The sequence below is a fragment of the Humulus lupulus genome, chromosome 4 (assembly GCF_963169125.1).
Source record: "Humulus lupulus chromosome 4, drHumLupu1.1, whole genome shotgun sequence".
Lineage (NCBI taxonomy): Eukaryota > Viridiplantae > Streptophyta > Magnoliopsida > Rosales > Cannabaceae > Humulus > Humulus lupulus.
This window is the reverse complement of record NC_084796.1, coordinates 250,857,313-250,884,571: the sequence shown is the minus strand read 5'-3', so window position 1 is coordinate 250,884,571 and position 27,259 is coordinate 250,857,313. Positions and strand designations below refer to the sequence as shown.

The 27,259-nt window shown below is 32.6% G+C and overlaps 2 protein-coding genes and 2 long non-coding RNA genes across 6 annotated transcripts; 2 read left to right on the top strand and 2 right to left on the bottom strand.

The window, feature by feature from the left end:
* Nucleotides 1-3,062: 3,062 nt before the first annotated feature.
* On the top strand, nt 3,063-4,351 carry LOC133829558 (uncharacterized). The gene is made up of 3 exons (XR_009891831.1): nt 3,063-3,333; nt 3,721-3,795; nt 3,989-4,351. It is a non-coding gene; the product is annotated as an uncharacterized LOC133829558 (long non-coding RNA).
* Nucleotides 4,352-15,814: 11,463 nt separating this feature from the next.
* On the bottom strand, nt 15,815-16,685 carry LOC133829557 (uncharacterized). Its single transcript, XM_062259260.1, has 2 exons — nt 16,150-16,685; nt 15,815-16,067 (listed from the first exon to the last, which is right to left on the bottom strand). Exons 1-2 carry the CDS (start codon nt 16,644-16,646, stop codon nt 15,929-15,931), a joined length of 636 nt encoding a protein of 211 aa, XP_062115244.1. The 5' UTR covers nt 16,647-16,685; the 3' UTR covers nt 15,815-15,928.
* Nucleotides 16,686-21,656: 4,971 nt separating this feature from the next.
* Nucleotides 21,657-22,122, bottom strand: LOC133829556 (uncharacterized). Its single transcript, XR_009891830.1, has 2 exons — nt 21,862-22,122; nt 21,657-21,713 (listed from the first exon to the last, which is right to left on the bottom strand). It is a non-coding gene; the product is annotated as an uncharacterized LOC133829556 (long non-coding RNA).
* A 973-nt stretch (nt 22,123-23,095) lies between these two features.
* LOC133831764 (uncharacterized) lies at nt 23,096-27,181 on the top strand. Of its 3 annotated transcripts, none has more exons than XM_062262173.1 (8): nt 23,096-23,430; nt 23,635-23,698; nt 25,474-25,743; nt 25,998-26,079; nt 26,165-26,231; nt 26,352-26,525; nt 26,632-26,695; nt 26,819-27,181. In XM_062262173.1, the coding sequence occupies exons 3-8, from the start codon at nt 25,503-25,505 to the stop codon at nt 26,908-26,910; spliced, it is 720 nt and encodes a 239-aa protein (XP_062118157.1). In that variant the 5' UTR covers nt 23,096-23,430; nt 23,635-23,698; nt 25,474-25,502; the 3' UTR covers nt 26,911-27,181. The 3 variants fall into 3 exon arrangements, with proteins under 3 accessions (XP_062118157.1, XP_062118155.1, XP_062118156.1); XM_062262171.1 differs by having other exon boundaries at nt 23,102-23,430; nt 26,809-27,181; XM_062262172.1 differs by lacking the exon at nt 23,635-23,698 and having other exon boundaries at nt 23,102-23,430; nt 26,809-27,181.
* Nucleotides 27,182-27,259: the final 78 nt, after the last annotated feature.

The following is a 27,259-nucleotide window of genomic DNA, read 5'->3' as shown; positions in this document are numbered from 1 at the left end:
CAGAAAGAGAAGATCTAGAATCAAAGAAGAGAAGGGAAAGCCGCTCACAAATGCTAAATTGGGGAGCAGAAGCCACTCGCTTCACTAAGGGCAAGGAGCAAAAACCACTCAATTCTTTGTGAAATGTTGGAGAGAGCCAGCCCTTTATTATTTATTATAAAGTACGTGGGGTTCGCTTGGTGAAGCGAAATAGACGGGTATCCCCTAGATATCGAACGAACTAGCCACTCGTTATTGTAGCAAGGCGTCGTGGGTCTTGCGAGCTTCTGGGTGTATACGCCTGGAGCTCCTCTATATGTAAGGAAATAGCTACATCCAAAAGGGGCAATAGTCGCCGCCCTGGACTCTCCCAACAGTCTTTAGCCTGAAAAAGGCTAAGGCTTGAATGGCGCTCTTAGAATGGCTTGTGCTTCAAGATCATTAAACAAATTAAAATATGATATTTTTGAGATATTTTACAATGATAATTATTTAAAAATAATAAAATCACACATTTTATAACTTAAATAAAATTTAATTAAACTTAAACTCACTTATTAGAATAATATCATGTTAAACATATAATATAATTTACTGTCAATTAGCAACAAATTATTTAAAAAAAAACTAGCATGAAACTTAAATTTAAAATCAACGTATAATATTTAATATTATATTAAACATATAATATATAAGATATTGTTGTCACTCCCAAATTCAAAAACTAGAACAAATATAAACTTAAGCAAAAATAAATAAATTATTTAATTAAAATAGGATATTTATTTAAAATTCATATTTAATAAAAATAATTAATAAATTCTATAAATAAAACTAAGCAAACGTGCATACTGCATGTTGCTTGTATCTAGTAATAAAATACATATATAGACTTTAGAGGAAGGTCGTACGGACTTTTCACCATATAATAATTAAGGTTCTTCTTTACTAATAAACAAACATAATAATCTAATCTAATCTAATTTAATCCAATAATTAAGCTACATTATAAGAATAGGAGAGTATTTGATCAAGTGGGATATATATCAAATCTATATATCAACATGAAAACCCTAATGATGAACAAAAAAACACAAGTATTAAAGCTATGTATAACCAACATAATCAAAGAACTGCTATATAAATAAAAGAAGAGTTAACACATATATATATATTGGGGAATTCTTCTGTAGGTGTTTCACTTTAAGTCATACCGGTGGGACTCTCAGTGTTCTCGACCCGTGAACAATTTTCGGAGAGATTTTTTTTTTATGACCGTGTATATTGTAGCTATTTAGAGCATCCCGCAAATTTTCAGAAAATTCCGAATAGTTTACAGTACCGAAAACTATTTTCAAACATGTTACTGCACTCGTGACTAATTTTTTTTATGCGCATGGAAAACAACATGTTTGAATCTAGTTTTTTGTACTGTAAACTATTCGGAATTTTCTGAAAATTTGCATGATGTTCTAAATAGCTACAATATACACGGTCATAAAAAAAATCGTGCCGAAAACTAATCACAAGTCGAGAAACACTGAGAGCCCTACCAGTAGGGCTTAAAGTGAAGCCCTTATATATATAGGGAATTCTCCTATAGGGGCTTCACTTTAAGCCCAAGCCCTGCCGGTAGGACTCTCAGTGTTTACAACCCGTGAACAGTTTTCGGCGCGATTTTTTTATGACCGCGTATATTGTAGCTATTTAGAGCATCTGCAAATTTTCAGAAAATTCCAAATAGTTTACAGTACCGAAAACTAGGTTCAAACATGTTGTTGCACGCGTGACTAATTTTTTTTATGCGCGTAGAAAACACATGTTTGAACCTAGTTTTCGGTACTGTAAATTATTCGAAATTTTCTGAAAATTTGCAGGATGCTCTAAATAGTTACAATATATACGGTCATAAAAAAAAGTTGCACCGAAAATTGTTCACGGGTCGAGAAACACTGAGAGCCCTATCGGTAGGGCTTAAAGTGAAGCCCCTATATATATAGGGGAATTTTCCTATAGGAGCTTCACTTTAAGCCCTACCGGTAGGGCTCTCAGTGTTCTCAACCTTTGAACAGTTTTCGGCGCGATTTTTTTTATGACCGTGTATATTGTAGCTATTTAGAGCATCAGCGCGATTTTCAGAAAATTCCGAATAGTTTACAGTACCGAAAACTTGGTTCAAACATGTTGTTGCACGCATGACTAATTTTTTTTTTATGCGCGTGGAAAACAACATGTTTGAACCTAGTTTTCGGTACTGTAAACTATTCGGAATTTTCTAAAAATTTGCAGGATGCTTTAAATAGCTACAATATACACGGTCATAAAAAAATTGCACCGAAAACTATTCACAAGTCGAGAAACACTGAGAGCCCTATCGGCAAGACTTAAAGTGAAGCCCCTTATAACAAAATTGTCATATATATATATATATATATATATAACCCAATCAATTAAGCAATTAAGCAGACGCGTGTTATAATTAAGTAACAAGGCAATGGGTTTGAATTGTTGCCCAAATCCATGGCTATATATAATCTTGAAAATTGAAATCCAATCATCGACATGACGGTCACAAGAGTTTTGCTTTGAAAATAAGCCTAGAGTTTCCCTCACTCACTAATTAACTCTCTCTTTCGTATTATATATTTTATATTTTTCAATTATTAATTAACATCTTTTTATATATAAGAGACTATTATTGCAAAGATAAGTCTTGGATATTTTATAATTTGATTACTTATTCAAAGAAAGTGATATATGTTCCATATATATATATAGTTCTTAATTTTGAATGCACTTTACAAACATTGAGGACATGACATTTACGTACCTTTTCACATTTACTTATTCTATAGGAGTTTGTTTTGAATAGTTGAGTTGCCTTAAAAAATAGGGGATTTTTCAAAAATATGGCTTTTTAGCCATCAGTGTGCAAAAATATGGGAGTTAAACTTTCTTTAATTTGTATGGGAAAATTTAATTAAGAAAAACTTAGTTTATGGGAAAACTAATCCCATATTGAAAATCAAAACAAATGAGCAAAAAGATGGGTACTATAGTAATTACTATAGTAATTAACATAGTCCATCCTCTCTTTCATTTTGGTACTGTGGTAATTAACAATACGTTGACATTTTCAGAATCTCATTCCACTTCACTGTTCTCAGGCAAAGAGAGCCCATTTCTTTCAATTCTCTGTTACTTTTAATCTTCTCCTTCATCGCACTTTTATGGCGGACCACTCTGACGACCCGCCTCTCATCCCACCTTCTCCGATCACTGATCCCAACAAGATCGACCTTGAGGCAGGCCCCGGCGAACAAATCCAGTGCCGAATTTGTCTTGAAACAGACGGTGATTTTTCTTTTTGCTGCCAAATATTTTTTCTGTGTCCTCTTCTTCTATTCAATTTGTTTTAAGTCTCTCCCTTTCTCATTTTGGTGTTCTTGAAATTTGATACTGAATCGGAATAATAGGTGCTTGAAAGAATAGCTGATGTAGATTTAAGGGAAAGTGTAGTATACAATTTTATTGGTGCTGCTGGTTTGTTTGGATAGTGCTGATGAAGAATTAGTCAACTAAGCCAATTTATTGGGTCTGCTTTGGCTGCGGAAACAACTAAGCTGAACCAGTTCATGTGACTTTTGAAAAAAAAATTGTTTTTTATGTAATAGTTGAATTGAGGCTCCTAGAGTGGAGAAAAGGATTTAGTCCTTTTTTCTATCTTTCTATCTTTCTCAGGTAGGGACTTTATAGCTCCTTGTAAGTGCAAGGGCACATCAAAGTACGTGCACTGGGAATGTTTGGATCATTGGGGTATGTATGCAAATACTATTTTTTCACTCTTAAATAAAAAATTATGGAGCGTAATATGATAATCATGTGAATGTGATGCTTTTTATGCATATGGTTTGTTGCTTAGTTTTACAAAGTAATGACATATAAATGCAAGGACAGGCCAGAATAAAGTTACAAATTTAAAGGATGCTAACACGTTTTTTGTGTGTAGGGTTTTGTGCGTAGGGGATGGGGGTTTCTGGTGGTTGTCGGAGGCGAGGGAGGAGGTTGGTTCGTGGTCAGATCTAATTTTTTTTTCTGTCTTGAGATCTGTGGTAACTGGTTACCTTCACGTTGTTTGTTTGTATATTTTAGGAGGTAACTGGTTACCTTCACATTCTAATGTGTGTATATTTCTGGGCTCTATATGGTAACTGGTTACCTAGGTTATTAAATCATACTTACTCTTCTTCTTTTTTTCCTTCAAATGTGATGTTTTTTTTTTCATTTCTAATATGAGTGACTCGTCAACCTCTTATGATAACTGGTTACCCCTCTTATGGCAGTAAGTTACTAATCGCACTGTAACTGGTTACCCCTCCTGATACATGTTATTTAACCTCTAAGATTATTTTTTACATAAATGTGAAAAAACACAAACAAGTAACTGGTTACCCCTTTAGATAAATGTTATTTAAGCTAGCTGTAGGATTTTTTTTACATAACTTTGAAAAATTAATTAAGTAACTGGTTACCTTACCCAGGTTTTAAAAAAAAAACGTACAACCTAAAAAAAAAAGGAAAAAAAATGTTTACAATAAATAAAAATAATAATAAACACAATTCATATTACAAAAAAAAAATATATATATATTTGCAAAACAACCATGGAAAAATTTAATATAAAAATAGTTATATAAAATTAATATAAAAAATAATAATCAAATAAGCTAAAAAAAATAATCAAATTACAAACACACCATTTCAAATCCAAAAAACTTGATTAAGAGTGAAAATATGGCATAAACAAACTTTTATACAAAACTATGGGAAACTAAACCCATAAAAGTGAAATTAAAACAAAAAAAGCCATAGATTAACTTTTCTTGAAAAAAAGCCATATTTTTGCACAATCTATTAAAATTCCCATATAATATGTAATTTTCACTAAAAAATATAAATGGACTTAGGATGGAGTTAATATTAAATTCTTGTATACAAAATGGTTCACTTTATCCTTAAAATACAATGTGAGACCCACACAAATTATTAATTTTACCCCCTTAAAATTTGAACCAAAGAGATTTAGGTCCTGTTTGGTATTGTTTTATATTTTTTGTTTCCAAAATTGTGTTCTCAGAAATGATAACAGAAAACTGTTTTTGTAGTTTTCAAAAAACAAGAGGTGTTTGGTTAATATTTTCTAAAAACAATTTTTTAGTTTTATTTTTTTTAAATCTTAAATAAAAAATTAACAAATATATTTACAAAGAGAAAAATATTTTAAAAGTTTATAATAAATAATGAGATAAAATAATTTAAAAGAAAAAATGATGAAAAATAAGAAGTGAGAAAATTTGAGAACAACAGAAAACAACTTTTTTTTGTTCTCAAAATTTTCTATTTTTTGTAACTTTGTTTTTAAAAATTGTTTTATGAAAACAATGCCAAACACCACCACTTGTTTTCAAAAAACAGTTTTTAGCTTTTAAAAACAAAAAACAGTTTTTTAGTTAAGGTGTCAAACACCCTCTTAGATTCTCATTCTCATATTTACTTTAACCCATACCAAATACCCCTAATTGCTTCACTATTGCATTCCATCTCCTTGAAAAAATACAAGTCCTATCTATATATTATTCTATGTATAATTTTTTAGAAAGAAATAAATATTGAAATAAGAAATAGGTTTATAAGAATCATGTTTTGGATCCAAAATGAAAAAATCTCAAATAAAGGAAGGAAACATATATTCTTCTTCTTTTTCAAGACTACTAGTACTAAATGCTAATAAAAGAGTATCAACATCAACATCAACATCATAGCTAACGTGTCACTGCTTTTTAAAACAGTGGGTTTCATTCGCTCATGCTAGGCCTTCATAGGATAGTGTTTGGCAAGCCTAAAAAATTCCAATTTGTTAGAAAGTGTTTTGGAGTTGCGAGGACTTAGGTAAACTTTGGCTTCGTAAAAGCGCTCATCTGTTGCTTCTAGTGTCAGATAAAACCAACGTCCATTCACTGGCATCCCATTCGCTTTCACAATCCTCTTCAGCTTAATAGCCTCAAGCTGACAGTGGCACACAATTACAAAAACAAATTAATTCATATTATAATTATATATATATATATGCATGTCATATCTTTAGCAAATTGGTCTGATTAATTAAACTTTAAGGGAGTATTTGGAGTGAGATTTGAAATTGTGGCAATAGAGTCAGAGGGGTTTAAATTAAGAGAATGTGAAACTCAAGTCTCACAAACCTACTAAACAACTAAACATAGTTAGATTTGACATTCTTATTCTCACCAAACCAAACTCCCATACCAAACACTCCGAAGCATGAGTCTGTGAGAGCCTGCTACCAACAATATTATATATATCTCTATTATTTCTAGTATGAGATTTGAGATTGTGGCAGTAAAGTCAGAGGTGATTTAGATTAAGAGAATGTGAAATACAAGTCTCACAAGCTTACTAAATATGGTTAGAATTAACATTCTTATTCCCACCAAACCAAACTCTCATACCAAACACCCCGTAAACATGAGTCTGTGAGAGCCTGCTACCAACAATGTTACATATATCTCTATTATTTCTATAGTATGAGATTTGAGATTGTAGCAGTAGAGTCAGAGGGGTTTAGATTAAGAAAATATGAAACGCAAGTCTCACAAGCTTACTAAATATGATTAGATTTAACATTTTTATTCCTACCAAACCAAACTCTCATACCAAACACCCCGAAGCATTAGTATGTGAGCCTGCTACATATATCTCTATTATTTCTAGTGCACACACCTTATCTTTGTTGTACTCTTTGAGTGCAAATATTACTGCATCCTTTGCTTGTGATGAAGTTTCCCAATTTGGTGTGATCGTAGGAATAGGGGCATATTCCATTGGGATATATTTCAAATCATCATCAATATGAAAACCCTAGACACAAAACAAAACCATTAATTAAAGTATATATATAAAAAACAAAGTTAGATTATTGTTATACCTCCCATTTTCTGAGTTGCTCCCTATGTTGGTTGATCTTAATTTGACTCTCAATATATTTAGGTATTGGAATATTGATATATTGTAGGTATTGGAATATTGATATTTTGGATTTTGCAGCTCTGCAAATTCCTGGTTTTAACAAGTGAATATAGAGACCTCATCATTTTAATAATATATAACACAATTAGCAATTAAAGAAACTCATGAGATAATTAATAAAAAGAGAATAATAGAATAAGTCATATCATCATATATCTCTTCTATATAATAAATGTGTAGATAACGAAATTTTTTTGTTTTAACGGTTTTTTATTTTTTTAATGTTAACTTTAAAGGAATATTTTTATATTTAGCAGAATATTTTTATATTTAACGGTAGTTTGTAAATATTTAAACTTAAATAAAATAAAATAATTAATTAAAAAAATTGAACTATGATATTTTTGAGATATTTTACAATGATAATTATTTAAAAATAATAAATAATTAAACAAATTAAAATATGATATTTTTCAGATATTTTACAATAATAATTATTTTAAAATAATAAATAATTAATCAAATTAAAATATGATATTTTTTAGATATATTATAATGATAACTATTTAAAAATAATAAAATCATACGTTTTATAATTTAAATAAAATTTAATTAAACTTAAACTCACTTATTATAATAATATCATATTGAACATATAATATAATCTACTGTGAATTAGTAAGAAATTATTGTTTTAAAAAAAACTTGCAAGAAACTTACATTTAAAATCCACGTATAATATTTAATATTACATTAAATATATAATATATAATCTCTCGTTGTCACTCTCAAATTCAAACTAAAACAAACATAAGCTTAAACAAAAATAAATAAATTATTTAATTAAAATATGATATTTATTTAAAAATTTATATGACATTAATATAAATTTAATAAAAAATAATTAATAAATTCTATAAATAAAACTAAGCAAATGTGTGTATTGCACGTTGTTTGTATCTAGTATATATATAAATAGTATGACTATATAATTGAATAAGAAATTAAAATAACATTTATCTTCTATCAAGAATAAACAAGTTTATTCTCCAATCATTAAAGTGTAATTCGAATAATATCATGAATATTTTTTTTTACCTAAAATGAGCTAATTTGTAATCTAAAATATTATCATATTATATATATTTTAAAAATATATATATAAACAATATTTTGGTTTAATTTATCTTTTAATATGTGTATGAAATTATTTTATATATATTATATTGTCTATTTATTTGAAATTCATATGACAATCATATAAATTTGATAAAAAATAATTAATAAATTTTATAAATAAAACTAAGTAAACGTGAATTGTACATTGTTTGTATCTATTGTTTACATAAAATTGTAATATAAATAAATTTCTTTTTAAAGTAAACTCTATTTTATTACTTTTAAAGAAATAATTAATTGTTGACGCCGTTTTTCGTCAACTTAAACAGTAGAGCAATTAAACAAATGAAAATGGAGCGAATGAATTTAAAGAGGAAGATAAGAAGGTTTTTACGTGGTTCAACAATTAATTCTGCCTAGTCCACGAGTCTATATTATTAAGACTTGGAGTTTTCTGAAAATTCTTCAGATATGAACTACCAGAGCTTTCTCTCCAAAAGTTAGAAATCAGAGAATCCGACTATTACAAGTGGTGATTCCTTTTCTATTTATAGGGAAGGTTACAGAGTTCATTCCTACATATTTCGGGAAGATATTCTGTATATCAATTGAAACAATGATATTACATGCAATATCTCCTATATATATGGAAACATTCCATGAAAATCGGGAACGGAAAACAGATTAAATTGTATCCCTTAAATATTGGGATTACACAACAATAAATATGTTCACACGTAATGGGCTATCCCAAGTGACTCATCAGGTCTTCGAGATCAACAATCGGCATTGTGACTGTCAAGACTTACGGAACTGTTACGAACTTGTCACCCAACTTCAGGCCATGCTTGGGATAGGTAGGTACTGTCAAAGCTGTCACACCCGAGCTTGCACTTCCCAAGTTCGGATTGTCTTATCTGAAGACAATCGGTAAAAGATATATCCCAGTGTCGTGCCATTTGGAACTCAGAAAATATCTTGAGGTTACACATCTTCGAGGTCGTTGTTTTACTTCAGAGATTTTATGGCTGGACCATATGATGTTTTCATACATTTTGAGCTCACACCTGATGAGTCTAATTTTCGGGATCATAACCTCTTGTCTCGAAATCTAGACGTAACATTAATAAAATATGAAAGTATTTTTTTACTAATGAAACAGATATATTAAAATAAATGAAAAAAAAACATTAAAGTGATATATATATATTTATTTATCATACAAATAACATCCCCAATCAAATACACAAAATAATGAGTTTTTATTTTTATTTTTTTAGAAATAGAAAAAAGAATAAAGTAATTGATCGGAAACGACTCTCCTTCTTCAAGAAAACAAGAAATTACTATCCAATAGTTTAAATGGTTGTGCATTTCTATAAGAGTCTCAACTTCCAAAATGCACGTCAAATTAGTCCCACCCAATCGATCGTTGAGAAGTGCAACAGTCAAATAAATTAAATTCAAGTTTGAGAGGTTAATTAATTAGGTATTGAATCTAGGCAAATTAACCATAGATCAAGAAGCCGAAAAGCTGACCCCATGCATCCATATAAGTAGTGCTAAGGGGCACCACTACACTACTACAAAATAGCATTTATCGGTCACTTTTTTAGGACATACAACTAAATGTAAGTCTTAAAAAATGCATTTAGAACTTTTAGGACTCTCATTGAAAGTCTTTAAAAAATATATTTTAGGATTCTCAACGAGTATTCTAAAAATATATGTGGGTCCTAAAAAAATTTGAATAAAAATTTAAGTTTATAATATAAGTGGTGACTTTTAAGGAATAAAAATCTTCTGGCTCAAAACTCTCTGTCCCCTTTCTGTCTCTCTAATTAAAAATGGACACGTACTTATTTTTTTTAACCTCACGTGATTAACAAAGGGAAATTTGATAAATCATGCTTATATTAGCTTAATAATTAAAATTTGAACCAAAGTTAACCACCATATAATATCAATGCTCATCTTTCATTTAATATCAAAAATACCCCTCTCATAACACCTTTCCTCTCTATTCTCCCTCTTCCTCTCTACCTCTCTTCACCATACATTCTCTCTCACTCTCTCTTCACCATACGTTTTACACACAAGATTTTTATACTAAAATCTTGCAAGAAAGATACACATTCGGACATTGTGGATTGTTTGAGGAGAAACACCAAGCTTTGTGTTATTTTTGCTCATAGTAAAGAGATTAAATGGGTAAGTGATTTTCTTTGATTCTTGTTGTTGTTGGTTGCTTTTATGATTCATAATGCTATTTAGATGTTGGATCTGTAGTTTGTTGGTATGTTTTGCTGTTTTTTTGGATGAAAATCGTGTTATGTGAAAATCTGCATTTTCTTGGGTTCCCTGAGTTTTTTCTAAATGCCCGATAGTGTCCGATACAGGAACGATAGTTGTTGAGTTTCAAGGTTAGGGATAAAGGTCCGATGGCAACCCGATGGTTGCCCGATAGTTTGGTTACCCGATGGTTTTAAAGGTACGATGACTACCCGATGGTTGCCCGATTATTATTTTAAATCTATACACCCTTTTAAGTACGATAATGGATCGATAGTAGTCCGATATATGCCCGATTGTTATTATTAAGTTACTGCGGACCTAATAGTACGATGGTACACGATGTTACCCGATACTTGCCCGATATTAGTGTTTTAAGTGATCAAAAACATAAATAAAACTTTGCCCGATACCGCCCGATATGGACCGATACTAGTACGATGCCAAAACATTTGAACTAAATTTCGACATTTTGTTGCCATTTACTGATTTTTTTTTTCTTTGTACATGATAGGGTCAACTTTGTTCGCGTACTTAATGTATAATGGTGTTTGGGAGCGTGAAGGTAGAGATTGGGTTTTTAATGGAGCCGAAAATTTAACGTTCGAGTTGGAGAAGGACATAACTTACTCACAACTTGTTGAACTTTTGTACTCAGAGTTGGAGGTTGACAAAGTGCAGTATAACCTGAAATTAGAAGTGAATTATTAGTACATGAAAGGGTTAATGTATCGGCCTGAACTTATAAGGAATGACAAGGGTGTAAGCTTATATTTGTCAATGCTTTTGAAGAAGCCAGATGAATTTGTTCCCTTTTTTGTGACTTTGGTGGAGAAGAATATCATTGTTGATCGTAATCCTCCACCAAGTATTGTTAAGGATACTCGTAGTGAGGCTGGGACTTATGTTCCAGAAACAAATCCGGAGGTGCTGGTAGCCACTGCTGTACCTGAATCAAACCCTTTCATACTGACAGTTGATCATGTAGCACTGATGGACCCAAAACGGGTATGTTTAAAAATTTATATATCGCAAGCGCACGAATCGTCCATATAGAATAGTGATCGTAAGCAAGGATGTCGAACCCAAAGGAGTTGTCTAAAATCGAAAATGAAACTATTTTAAATCAAAAGTAATAAATTCTAACCTAGTTCCAAAGATTGATAAGTTTTAATATTATGAACATAAAATAAAAGATTGAAAAATAAAGCTATTTAAGATAATGAAAATAAACCAATAATGAGTTGAAAATAAGTGTTAAAAGAAAAGATTATTAAGATCCTAGAATCCACAAAATGTAAGTTTAATAATATTTATTAGTATATTGATTCCCAAGTGTTAGTGATAGTTAAAATAATTTAAACTATCATTTTTCAAAAAGATTTATAATTTCAAACACAAATTTCTTATAAAAAGATAGGATTTTTCTTCACTTTTCAAAATTATAATTTCAAAGCATTTAGTGTAAATCAAACTAATGAAATAACAAATAAATCAATGAACATTATTTATAAGGCAAAACATAATATTTTTGTTCTAAGCATGGATGTGTACAATTTAATGACACATCTTACACAAAGAATATTATGTTTATGCACTAATGAAGAACAAAGTGTAAATATGTTCCAACAATCTAAAATACAAGATATTTAAGATGAAAGAAGTATATGAAGAAGAAAAATCCATAGACTTTGTTGTATTACAATGGAAATCAACATACAACATAAATATTATCTAGTTACAAGTTGCTTCATCATGATCTTAATAATCTTATGAAAAAGATTAGAAGCACATAACTAGAGTAGAAATTACAAAATAAAAGACATACATACTTGCAAAATGCTCTTGAAAAACCCAAATGGAAGATAGAATGGTAGAGAGAAAATGAGAGAAAAAAGATGGTAACCAAAATTAAGCACCCAAATGGTCTTGAAAACCCTTATTTATAGCCAAAATGACATTATTAAACTAATCAATTTAAATTAAGTAAATTGATTAAGTTAATAATAATATGGTAAATAGGGGTAAATTGTAGGAGTGATGATGATTTTGGGGTAAAAAGTGTGTAGAAAATGGGTAAAAAGTTGGCCATTTTGTCATAGGGGACAAAATGTAAAATGATGGGCTCAAGATGTGCTATATGGCAGCAAGAGGCGGCTGGGGCGTTTTGGGCCCTGCTGGGCGAGCTGGGGCGTCTGGGCCGGTTGACAGGCCCACGGGCTTGGGCTGCTGGAAAATGGCAGGAGGCCCACGGTGGCTTGCTGAAGGAATGAAGCTTCAGCTGAGTGCTTGGCTGGTCACGTGAAGGCTGAAGCTGAGTGCTTCAAAGTGAGGAGACAGCTGGCGAGTAGGAGAGGCTGAGCATTAGTGTAGCTGAATGGGGCGTGAAGTGCAACTGTGTGGAGAAGCTTGTGGTGGCAGGTGGCTGTTTGGAGAAGCTACTGGGCTTGGGCCACGGCTGAGTGCATGGAGCATGGTTAAGGCCTTTCAAGAATGCCACTATTATTATAGATTTCCTTTAAACAAAAAAAATGCAAATAAATTTCTATAAAATAGTATAAATTAACTTCAAATAAATATTTTCAACATACAAATACATCTCATTAATTCAAAGAAAATATTAATTTAAACTTAATTTGTTTTGACACTTAAGTTGAATAAATATGCATTTATTTTTACCACTAAACACACAATAATAATTCAAATAATTAAATTACAACACATTATAATATAATAACTATAAAAACATACAAATATATATAAAATCAAAATAAGCCCAATAAATTCAAAATTACTTTAAAATTTAATAAATCAATTAAAAACTCAAGAATTAAGCAACAATTAGCACATAAAAAGTGGTAAAATAACTCTATTTTGTAGAGTTATCAAGCACAGATGCCATTTCATGATGATTTTCCTGATTGTCCTGACCCTGAAAATGATTTTGAGGGCAATGACGATTTTCTTGATTATCCTGAACCTGATGCTGATTTTGATTGCAATGAAGATGTAAGAGACAACCAAGAAACAGAGGTCCGTTCTCAAGCTTTGAGCCTGAGTCCACTGTCGTACCAAATACCGAGGCAAACAACATGTAGAAGTAGACCCTGTAGAGAAGATCGCCAAACACCTGGTACTAGTAGTAGTCGTCCAGACGGAACAAATGATGCTAGAGAATTTAGTGATCCACTCTCTTCTTCGACATATTATAGTAAATTCAAAGCTCAGATGTTTACAAGAGAAGACATTGAGGATAATAGTCACTATATATCTATGGGTGGCACATCGGGCGGGGAGATTCATTTAGGAAAGTTTTTCAGAGATAAGGAACATTTAAAGAAGGTTGCTGGCTTGTGTTGCAATGAAGAAGGGATTCGACTTTATAGTTAAGAAGTCTGGTACTGATGTTTGGTACATTACATGCAAGGATCCTGATTGTGGGTGGAGGTTAAGAGGGAAGAAGAAGCAACTTTCTAACATGTTCGAGTTGACAGCATTTGAAAATGTACACACATGTTCCCTCGATGTTCGAAAAAAAGATAACTGTCAAGCATCACCTTTGGTAGTTGCCGAACTGATCAAGGATAAATTCTCAGTTAACGGTTCAGATTATTTAGCCTCCAAAATAAGAGAAGATATGAAGAATTCTTTCGGGATCGAAATGAGTTATGAGAAGGCTTGGAGATGCAGAGAGAAAGCACTCCACATAGTTAGGGGTACGCCTGAAGCTTCATATTCGAAGTTACCTGGGTACTTGCACATGCTGCAGTTGAACAATCCCGATTCCATTACTGAGTTCAAGGTAGACGAGGGTCGCTTCAAGTATTGCTTTTTTTCTCTGGGTGCTTGTAGGCGGGGATTCAAGTTTTGTCGACCTGTTATATGTATTGATGGGTCCTTCTTGAAAACTAGGTATGGTGGCCAAATGTTGTGTGCCGTGGCATTGGATTCAGACAGCCACATATTTCCGATTGCTTTCGCAATAGTTGACAGTGAGAACCACGACTCTTGGACCTATTTCATGAGGAAGTTGAAACAAGCGATTGGTGATGTTGAGAACTTAGCATTCGTATCGGATAGGCATCAAAGCATTGTTCATGCTTTGGAACTTGTCTTCCCTGATGCACCCCATGGCGCATGCTACCACCACATTATTATGAAAGTGGCTAGCAAGTTCAAGATTGATTGCTTCACGGATCATATTTACAGTTATGCCTACTCGTATAAGAAGACAGATTTTGAAAGAGAATTTGAGAAGATAAAAGCAATGGATGTTCGAGTTGCACTATATCTTGAGGGCATTGTATTTGAAAGATGGCTTCGTGCGTACTTTCCAGGGGACCGTTACAATGTAATGACAAGTAATTGGGCTGAAAGTTTCAACAGCAAAACTAAGGACGCAAGAGCCTTCCCGATCACTGCTTTTGTTGAATTCATCAGGTTTACTATTCAAACATGGTTTGCTACTCGAAAGGAAAACGCTGAAAAGTGTAGCACGACTCTATCACCAGTTATGGAGGGGGACTTGTCATGTCAATTTGAGAAATCTCGGTTCTTAAGCGTCGCTAGAGCTGGACCTTATACATTTAATGTCCACCCCGGAGGAACAATTCAGAGCGGTGGTATAGTTGATTTAGAGGCACGAACATGCAGTTGCGGCCTATTCCAAATCATGAAGATTCCTTGTCCACATGCATGTGCTGCTGCTCAAGAACGAAATATTAGCATGTACGCATTGTGCTCTCAATATTACACAAGAGAGAGTTGAAAGAGCACATATGAGGGGACAATTATGCCAGTTGGTGATGAGGATGATTGGGAATTGCCTGAAGACATTAAGAACATCCAAGTTGGAGTACCGATTGAGAAGAAACCTGTAGGCCGACCGAAGAAGCAAAAGGTCGGACGAATTAGGAAAAATCGATATCCTTCTAATGGAGACAAGGTTGTGATACAACGATGTTGTAGCAAGTGTGGTGGTAAAGGGCACAACAAAGCGTCTTGCAAGTACCGAGGTTAAATTGTTTTGTTTGTATTCTAGTTGACCTATTATGTTTTATTTCTGCATGAACTAGTAATATTTGTTATGTGCTGGATTTTGCAGGTTTTTTTCTGTTTTTTTCTCCATTATGAAACTCTTAAATATGTAATAATCCAGTGTTGGTTTGATAGTGCACGATGTCGGTACGACAATGCACGATATTGTTTGTTGTATGATTATTTAAATGTATCTTACAATATGGTAAGATGTTGCTCGATGTAGTACGATAGTTAATGTACGACATTAGGGTACGATAATGTACGATATTGGTCCGATAATGGTACGATGGTATGGTTTCAGTACAGTTTCGTGAAATTTGTGAGGCATGTGAGGGTACGATAGAGTACGATAGTGATCGACGATAGTACGATGCAAAGATTAAGCACATTAAAATGTAGTAATTACAAAAAGAGCAATCAAAAAAATTATACAATTCAAAAAAATTAAGACCGTTCAACATAAGTTTTGGTAGAATAAGTCTACACACCACCTTTGCCTAAAAAGTTTCATATTATTGTCAGTTACATTATCAAATGGTAGTTGTAGAAGCTTATGTTCAATATGCTCAATTACGTAACATCCGCAATCGCCACTGCATTAGAAAATAAACAATAATTTAATAAATTTTGTAATTAAGAAATAATAATTAATATGTGATATTTAATAAAGTTCACCTGGATTTTGTTTGCGGTACGAATTCACGTGGAGTGAGTTTCCAATCGAAGGGTCTGACCTGGCTCTCTGATGCTGTCAACTGAGGCGCGAGTATAACGTCATGATTCTCAAATAAACCGGACTGTCGCAAGACCGACGAGAAAATGGTACACCAGTCAACCATCAAGCTGATCAAATCGTTTTCGGAAATTGATCCAATACTGGAGTCAAAGATGTTGAGCATCCACCCATTTAGGTCTGCCTCTACAGCTACCCAATGCAATTGGTCTTTCAAGAATAGGGCAAAATAAATGAACTCCTTGTTCTGCCAACTCGGTAAGAACTGGACTGCATCACCCCTAACCAGGTCCAATATACTGTCATCCCAACTAAATCTAGAGTAGTCAGAACCTGGAAAAGCGTCCCACCGAGCCTTCAATGATTCGGGAAAAATTGTAGGCATAACAACACATTTCTGAGGGTACACGTTAGGATAAAATTCTAGACGCCTCCTCATGAGATGGAATGTTGCATCTAAATGCTACATTAAAGGAAAATTAAGTCAGTAACCACATTATCGTACCAAAATAAATAAACAAAAAACTATCAGACATGAATATAGTAACTATCGTACCCCAATCGTACCATAATCGTACCCCAATCGTACATGAATATAGTAACAAAATAACAACAATAAAACATTCTATCGTACCCATATCGTGCTAATGTCGTACCATCATCGTACCTTTATGGAAAAAACTAATATTATACAACATCGTACCCACTAGTGTCTCACTGTCGTACCATCATCGTACAACCATCGTACCTATATCGTCCCACTACAAATTCTAAAATTACGATGGTAATAGTAACTACTTAACAAATTATATCGTACCCCTATCGTGCTAATGTTGTACCACAATCGTACCATTGACATATAAACAATTTATAATTTGACACTTATAATTATCGTACTACCATCGTACACCAATCGTACCTATATCGTACCACTACATATAGAAACATTTAAATAAATTTTCAACATTATTTAATTATGAAGTTATAGAAAACTTACAGAGTCAGAAAGCCATGTCCTCAGAGTATGCAGTTTCAGGAACCAAGCAGCATCGTGTGTCCCTGAGAAGCATTCCCTCGGATATTTATTCTCAATGGTGCCAAGCAACCACTTGTGAAAGGTCATAAGTAATTTACCATCAACAACCCTCAATGGATCCACATTCACTGCTGTCTTCGATTTCTTATTCCTTTTCCTCATTACAGTGTACTCATCGAACCACCTAGGCCTCTTTCTTTCTCTCCTCTTCTCCGGTGCTGGTGGAGCTATGTTTAAGAATTGTACTTCAGAATCTTCAGTATCTCCGATTACAGTAATTTGCATATCCTCTGGTGTGCGAAAAATGTGATCATCTACATCATCAGGTCTGTAATCGTTAGGGAGAATGTCTTCATCTACAGGAGACTGAGGGCCTTCTTCAGTGGACTGAGGGTGTGGATCTAGAGCTGGCCTACTAAGATCTTCCATCATTGTCATCAGCTTCTGCAATTGACCCAAGATCTCGGAATGACCTTTAATAAGGGCACTTTGTTGCCCTTCAACCTTTTCCAACATGGCCAAAGTCATAGAGTATTCTGGTTGCTCAGCTTGGGAGGAGGTGCTGGCATGAGGTGTTGATGGGGGAACCTCAGGTGCCTCAGGTTGAGCTGGTGGAACCTCCTTAAAAATATTTGCTGCTTCTACTTGCTCAGCTAACTTTTCAGCAAGCTTTTCAGCCTGGCTTTGTAAGGCTTCCTGTGTAGGCTGTCCATCGGGACCCACCTCTAGTTCCTCTAACCCCATGTCCACATACAATGGGGCTTCATTGTCTGTAAGGGTCCTCACATACTGTTCTTCAGCAGGTCGGGCACACAGGTAGGGGTATATTGTCAACTGCCACAAAAAACAATGCATATTTAGATTGGAAAGCAAAACAATATAAAAAATAAGTAATTGTCATCAGTGAAAAAGGGTACACTATCGTACCCCAATCGTACCATATCGTACCCATATCATGCAATTATCGTACCCATAACATAACAATATCGTACCCGTAAGCGAGAATTACTTGCTAATTATCGTACCATCATCGTACAACATCGTACCAATATCGTACCTCTACAACTACATTAATAAAGCATGCATATCGTACCCCCATCGGACCACCATCGTACCCCTTAGCCAGTTTTCAAACAGTTGACAAAAAACCACAAAATAACCCCATAATCGTACTCAAATCGTACCCTATCGTATTCCTATTGTGCAGTACCCATAAAATTGCATATCTAGAAAAAAATATAGAACATTCAAAAGTAAAGTAAAAGCTCACATTTTTGGTAAACAACTTAATAAGTTGCTCTTTGTGTATCTCTACTTTCTCCTTGCTCTGCCAGTTGATCATTCTTGGAATGCCTTGGCCCAATCTCACAGCATAATCCTGACCTAACTCAATGATGGACTCAAAAGCCCAATACTGCAATGCTGCAGCATACCCATAAATAGAGTACTTGGCCTCCTTCTGAGTCTTTCCTTTCTCAATCTTCTTCTGTAAATGCTTCTTCATTTCAACAAAGTCTTTTTGACAAGTTTGTAACAACTTCTGGTATGATATCTTCCCCCATGGGTACTGGAAAAAGAAGTCAACGTCGTCTACCATCTTCAGCATGTCAGTCCAAACCATCAACTTCTCCTCTCGACCTTTCTAAACACCCTCAACTAATAAGCATAAACCCATCTTGTACACATCATCAACTATTTGACAACTCTCAAAAGTTCTCCGCAGTTGCCCTATGCTCACTGGGGAATGACCATTGAAGTACTCAAGAATCAACCGATCCAAAGTGTTCTTCGCTTTAATCTCAGCTTCAGACGATCCGGCCTCAAAATTTAAACCAGTAACTAAAGCGAACTCCAATTGGCTAAATCTATATCTTTTTTTTCCAATATAAAACTGGACTTCGTCAGTCTTCTCCCCTCTGAATTTGTGCAACAACAGCTGATGGACTAAGGCACCAGAAAAATTTAATGGTTCCGCCATGAAGAAATGTTTGAAAGGGGATTCCTTCACCCTATCCAATAAACCACACTGTATAAATTTTGCTTTAATCTTTGGAAAGTACCAACTGCCGCGCCAAGTGATACGTCCCGTAAAATGTTCCTCTACTGGAACTATCAGTTGTGGAGGTCTTAAGTTCTGCATAAAACAAATAAATACCCAATTAAATAGAATAACAAAAAAAAACATCAAATGTTATATTCTGCAATATACTATCGAGCAACTATCGGACATTATCGCACCATATCGGACACCAATGAAAAACTAGAACTATAACATTATCGTGCACAATCGTACCTCACATCGTACACCATCGGATTACAACAACACAACCAAATTTCCCACTATCGGGCACACATCGTACCCTATCGTACCTCCATCTTCAACCTCAAGTTATCAGAAAACACAAACCTATCGTACCAATGTCGAACCACTATCGTACCCCTATCGTACACTCATCTTCAACCTGAAGTTATGAGAAACACAAATACTATCGTACCCCTATCGACCCACTATCGTACCCTATCGTACCTCTAAAAAACCCAGAAATTTTTTTCAAAATTTTACGGTTTATCAGATTTCACACAGTTAGATTTCACACAGTCAAATTCAACAATACATACTATAACATTTTCCAATGGAAAAGAAATTGAAAAAAACACATACCCTAGACATTTTTGCGTAATGGGGTGTCGGTTTTTCTTCTCCGGTGAGGCTTGGTTTTTCTTCGTCTCCGGTGGGGGTTGGGGCTTGGTTTTTCTTCGTCTCCGGTGGGGGTTTTTCCGACCGTCGGGTGAGGGAGAGAGAAGCGTCGGGTGAGGGTGGGTGAGGGAGAGAGAGGCGTCGGGTGAGAGTAGTTATGTTGCTCGATGGTTTTGTGGGAGTGAAGAGTTTTGGGAGGGAACAGGAAATGGGCAGGGGAAAAGCCGAAAGGTACGATTTTTATTTAAGTTTTTTTTATCACTATCGTGTACCATCGTGCACCATCGTGTACCATCGTGCACCATCGTGTACCATCGTACTATCGGGCAAGCATCGGGCACTTATCGGGTACCATCGTGTACAATCATACTAATAGGTCCGCATTAACTTTATAACAACTATCGGGCATATATCAGACTACTATCGATCCATTATCGTACTTAAAAAGGGTGTGTAGATTGAAAATAATGATCGGGCAACCATCGGGTAGCCATCGAACCTTAATGACCATCGGGTAACCAAACATATCGGGCAAGCATCGGGTGGCCATCGGACCTCATCCCTAACCTTGAAACTCAACAACTATCGTTTCTGCATCAGACATTTAGAAAAAAACTCAAGGAACCCAAAAAAACGCAAATTTTCACAGACCACGATTTTCACCCAAAAAACAGCAAAAAATACCAACAAACTACAGATCCAATATCTAAACAGCATTCTAAATCATAAAAACAACAAACAACAACAAGAATCAAATAAAATCACTTACCCATGTGTATCTTTCTTGCAAGATTTTAGAGAGGAAAGGTATGGGATTTTGTTATGAGAGGAGTATTTTTGGTATTAAATGAAAGATGAGCATTTGTATCATATGGTGGTTAACTTTGGTTTAAATTTTAATTATTAAGCTAATGTAAGCATGATTTATCAAATTTCCCTTAACAAATAAGGCATATTAATATATACTCTGTTACTCTTTTCCGTTTCTTTTAGAATCCTTAATTTATAAATCTATTCTTTTGTGACAATAATTGTTCCTCTCGGTCAACTATCATCTAATTAACAATCTGTCAATATTTTTTAAATTGAGAAAAAATCATACATTTCCTTTAAAAATACTATAATAAGTCTATAATGTAATTTTTTTTTAAAGTGAATTGTCCAATCATTTATTAATGCATGTCAGAATTACCTTTAAAAAAAGTATATAGCTACACATATTATTTTATTAAAATTGTAATATTTTTAACTTTTTCTTAATTTGTTTCTATATACCATATTAGTTCATTTGTGTATATTATCACATTCATATATTTTTTTTTTGAGTAAATATGAATTTGTGTAATGAAATTCCAATTTACACAATTAATTGTGATGAGTTTTATTTTTATTTTTAATTTTTTTATCTCCTGTTCTCATTTGGATTGTTCTTTTTGTGCGTATATAATTCCGACAATCATCAAGAGTAAATCCAAGATTCTCACGCCCACCAGCTCTCCTAACCATGAGTTCTAAACTAGCCTTAGGAGCAATTCCATAATCCTCAGCCAATTCAATTTCAACTGCTTGGGCAGCAGTTAATTTCCTTTGGGATCGATGCAAATGACTCTTGGTAGGACTTGAAGTCACATGACTATGCTCTTCTATAAATTCAACAATTTTATATTTTCGTGTTTGACGAGAATTTATTTTTATCTGGGCTAGACAACCAAACCTTGTTTCAGCACGATGGCGTTTCATATTAACATCTCGTTTATCTGTTCCACGAAAACCTTCACAAGAACAACAAAAAATTCTATCCTTCATTTTCCCATCTTTATCCTTATGTCATTTACTTCTTCGAATGCTAAAACCTACATTGTAAGCACAAGTATTATAAAAATTATATACTTCTTCTCCAATTTCAAATTCCATACCAACCTTAGGTATCACTTCATCACGAATACATGCATGGATCATTTTGATATTTTTCTCACTTCCAATGCTAGCTTCAATATCTTTGCTATCATCTTGCAATACTTCTTCAAAGCTCACAGTATGATTTTCTTCATTATACTTAAATTCTAATCTTCGATGCGAGAGAAAATCTTCTATAATATTATTGTCCATATCTATCATCAATATTAACAAAAATATAAATTTAGAAATTAATAGTAACAAATTTTCTTCTATGAAATAAAATATTAAGCTAAACCACAAAGGTAAAAATATCAATTCTATTTCTTAAGCAATTGTTATTCAGATAATTTCTCTTATTATTATTATTTTTTTTTGACAAAGAGCCATTACTCATCAATTTCTCTTATTTTATAGTACCAACAATAGATATTAAGTAACTATGAATCTATAATATGTCAAAAGATTAAAATTAAAATTAACAAATTCTATATAAAACAATCAATAGCTCATCAAATCAATATAAATAAAAAAATATTATTAAAAAATCACCTTTGTTATCGGGTAAATTTGTTTAAACAAAAGAACTTATTTTTAAACATTCAATCTATACAATCAAATTATCTTTAAAAAACAATCAATCTATCAAATCAATATAATATAAAATAAATATTATAAGTCCTAATCATTATTCTTGTACAATAAAATAAAATAAATTAAAATAATATATAATATAATATAATTGTTTAAATGAATGGCATAAATTGGAGGAATGCTCACCATAAATCTTTTCTCTATTGCAGGCTTGGATATTGAATGTGATATTATTGAATATGATTCACTTTTTGCAGAAACAAATTCAATATCCCTGATATTTTTTCTAGTTTAGGAGAGTGTGCTCTCAATCTTCTGAAAGCATAATAAAAAGAGGGACAGAGAGGTAATTGGTAACTGAATGATATTTGACCGAGAGGTACAAATATTCTCATAATATTTGACAAAAGAATAGATTTATAAATTAAGGATTCTAAAAGTAACGGAAAAGAGTAACAGAGTGTTAACTAATATGCTTTATTTGTTAATCGCGCGAGGTTAAAAAAAATAAATACGTGTTCATTTTCAATTAGAGAGACAGAAAGGGGACAGAGAGTTTTGAGCCACAAGATTTTTATTCACTTTTAAGGGCTCACCTTGAGAATATAAGAATATTAAGGGCACCGAAAGAGTATTGAATACAATTATTTAAAACAAAACATAAAAATTAATTAATATTGAATACCAAGAATAACTCTGAGAATATTAAAAAAAAGTTGATTGTATTTTATGTCTTATATAATTATAATAACAAAATAATCTATTATTTATATTAAAAAGATAACCATTATGTTAATCTAACATAAATCCTACAAACACTTCTTCCTTCCTCATCTTAGCCGCCACACTATTCTTCCACTGACTTTTGAAGCTTTGCCACAAGCTTCATAGACCAAACTGCTTCTCTCTTGGCCATTTTGGGTCTCTCTTGGTTGATTTGAGTCTTGAACGTTTCAAAGAACAACAAATTGTTGAATGATTTTACTGCTACTTTTAGAGGTAAATCTTTAAATAATCTATGCTTTTTGTTCAAGTTTTCACAGTATGTAACAGTCTTACATATCTATTAAAACAATATTTTTTAATGTTTCCATTAACTATATCCAGCAGCTCAAATTTGGGTTCATGGGCAGGCTTCTGATAATTTGGTGTGCAAGAAATTTGTTGTTGATTTATTTATCTTCTTGTTTGGTATGGTTTTAGGGAATCAGACACAGTGGTCAAGGAGTCAAAGCTAATTTGGTTATTGACAAATTTAAATTTTAAGGTATTGTGATAGATATTATAGATGTATAAATTAAAACTTTACATGTTTATTGAAAATGGAGAAAAAAATCGAGTAAATGACCATTTTTTTTTTCTCTCTTTCTTTCTTTTTTTTTGTTTTTGTATTTTGTGTGTGTTATTAATTGCAGAAAACTGCTCAAGTAATATATTTTTAATTGGTCAACTTTTAATTTCGTGATTTAATGCTGAAAAAGATTGATAGTCTCAATTGTTTGTATCTATTATATGGTTATGTTCGGATTGGTTTTGACCGTGATTAGATATGATGATAGAGATGATGTGACTATGAGCATATCAACAAATTAATTGATGCCTTTAAGACTATAGATTAGAACATTTTTAGAAAAGGTAAAATAAATACAAAAATGCTAGATGCATATATAGCTAGTTTCTTGTATAATAGAATGGTCATATACATATTTGTGTAATTCTATTTCTTTAGTCCATGATTGTTTGTTTGTTCCCAAGTATATGCTTAGTACATACAAAATGAATCAGAGGTTTGTCCGATTAATTCTTAACAAATTAGTATTTGCGATTTGTGAGAAGTTTTTCTATATTTCAGTGTCTTGTATATAAAAATTGTCGGTATCTAATTGAAAGTACCATGAACTATGTGATACGACATTGTAACAAATGTAGAAATTAAACTATGTGGTACACTTAATAAAATATATACTATTTTTTGCACAAGTTTAGGATTTTGGAATGTACTCCTTAGAGTGTTGAATGGAATAAATATGGAGAGCAATGTTTTATGAATTATATTTTAGATCAGTAAAGTTTGCTAAACTATATTTTTGTTATATTCTAAGCTATTTCCATTATTGACTTTTAGCTTGATCCGAAGTCAAGAAGAAATTTAAATAATGATACAATACTATTAGAATTATTACTTGATTAACATATAGCTATAGTTCTAGTTCTAGTTATCCAAAAATAGTCGAATCATTTACTTGATTTACTGACTTTTTCCATCGTAAATAGCCTCACTAGTTTATTAGGTTGTATAAAGATTAATAAATTGTTGTATTATAATATATATTTTATATAATATACTAGATTCCAGTTTGTTTTATATTTGTATATTTATTTGTTATATTATTGTATAAGCTTTGGAAGATTTTAGTTATTAGTGCCTATATGCGTAGCCGTTCCTTTATTGTACATAAGTAGTAATACTTGCAATCTCGATTATATTTGAATAAGATTTAAATAAAGAAATATATAAATCAATATGGTTAGCTAGTAATAAATGTGTGATAGTAAAGATATATTTACATATTAATAATTATGATTGGATTGGTTTTCTCTAGTCTCGATTTAACAAAAATTCCTTGGTTTAATTTTTGCGGCCAATAAAATTTTGATATCGAGTGATCCTTGGTTTGTTTGCTCTAGCATGTGTATTTAAATGATTTTAAGATGCTACAAAAGAAATTTTTTTCAAGAAAGTTGCACAAAGCTCATTTTTGGTAGACAATATGATTTTTTATTTTATTTTTATTTCATTATGCTGAAACTTGAAAATTTTCCATATTTTTTTTGGATCTTTGAGTTTTAAGTAGTTTGCTTGCTCTAACAAGTGTAATTGAATGATTTTAAGATGCCACAAAGTTTTAAGGGCATGCAAAACGAGTCCTAAAATTTTAATTTAAAGACACTCAACGGACGGGATCCTTTAGGACTCGCAGTAGTGCTACATATATATATATATACAATATATTACTCACTTTCTGTATAATTATATTTTAGAGAGCACTGTTTTCTTGAGAAAATTAAGGATGGCCGAAGGGATTGGTAATAAACTGAAAGGAAAACTAGTATGTGAAAGTGGTAGCCACCATGAAGAAAATGATGGTGTAGAGTTTGGGGACTTGTTAGAGAGACTGAACCTTGGTCAACGAAAGAGAAAGCTTATCGTTCTTGCTCTTGGTGGACTGCTTTGCCATAGGGTCTACCGTTATGATAGGTCTAGTGTTCCTAGATCTCGTCTTCCTGACACATCTTATGGAAGCATTTTAGGTAAGAATGTTGCTATTTGACACCTTAAGGTACCCAACACCACATGATGTGGCATTCTATGATTGGTTAGCGATATTCAAACAAGTGGGATTCGATATTGGATTGCACCAATAGCGATAAGCTACCTATTTGTGGTGTTGGGCACCAGTGGTGCCCCTTAGCAATTATAATTAACATTAATTCATTTCTAAAGTATAATGTATATTTTTTCTAATTGAATTTCTCAATAATACCTTTGTTACTTTCTTTTGCAGTTTACAAGAGGCCTTACTGTGAAGATTTCATGAAGTTTTGCTTGGATAGATTTGAAGTGGGAATATGGTCCTCTGCTAGGGAGTTAGTATTATTACCATACCACTATTATACTTTTCTTATTTGTACATAATTACTTTTCTTTTTTAATACCATTTCTTTTTATCAGATGGTACCTGAACAATGCATTGGACTGCATAATGGAAGGATTAAAGGGCAAGCTGCTGTTTGCATGGGCAAGTTTACTTTAAAATCAATTTATCATTCTATTTTTTTATCATCAATTTCAATTGTGATCACTATTTCCTATTTCATGATTTGTTTCATAAAAATATTTAGTAGTTTATAAATTTCAGGATCAAAATGAATGCACTAGATCAGGTTTCTGTACTTTGGAGAAGAAAGATAAACCTTTATTTTTGAAGGATTTGAATAAATTGTGGCAAAACAAATACCTTTGCAAAGGGACGTTTTCTTCATCAAACACTCTCTTAATAGACGACAAGCCTTATAAAGCTCTGCTAAATCCTGTAATTTATTCAACACATGGATATTTGTTTTTTGTTCTTCATTTTAATCTTTATTATGAGTAGCCATTTTTTTAACACATTTTTTTTTTTTAAATTTTGTTTTCAGTCAAACACATCTTTATTTATTGAGCATGAATATAAAGTTGATGATGTTGATGATATGACTCTAGGTAAGTGGCTTACATTTATGATATTTTTTATGCCTTGATATTTTTTGTATATAATAATATATATACAAATGCATATTTGGTTAGTTGTACAGTACTAATTTTGGTGTAAATAGGTCCAAATAGTGAGCTTCGTCTTTACCTGGATGAATTGGCAAAAGCAGCTGATGATATTCCTTGTTATGTTGAAAAACATCCATTTGGGCAGCCTGATATAACTCCACGCCATCCGGACTGGAATTTTTATTCCAAGGTTGTTCGTAGTTTTGGAAAGGCCTCTTCTTGAAGCTCTTTTGACATACATATATTTACATACATATAAACTCTTTCGACGTACATATATTTACATATACATATGTGTGTGCCTGTATTTTTATTTGCACTTTAGTTTCATATGTTTTATTTTTAATTTCGTTTGTGGTTTGAAAACTGATCAAATGTTGAATGTTATGGATTCGTAATTGGAAGTTATTGCTTTGTTTTCAAGAATTAATGTTGTTATTTGGCGTTTATCGTCGGGGTTGTCACGATTGAAGAGAGGAAATTTGGGCGATCTGGAGAAAAATA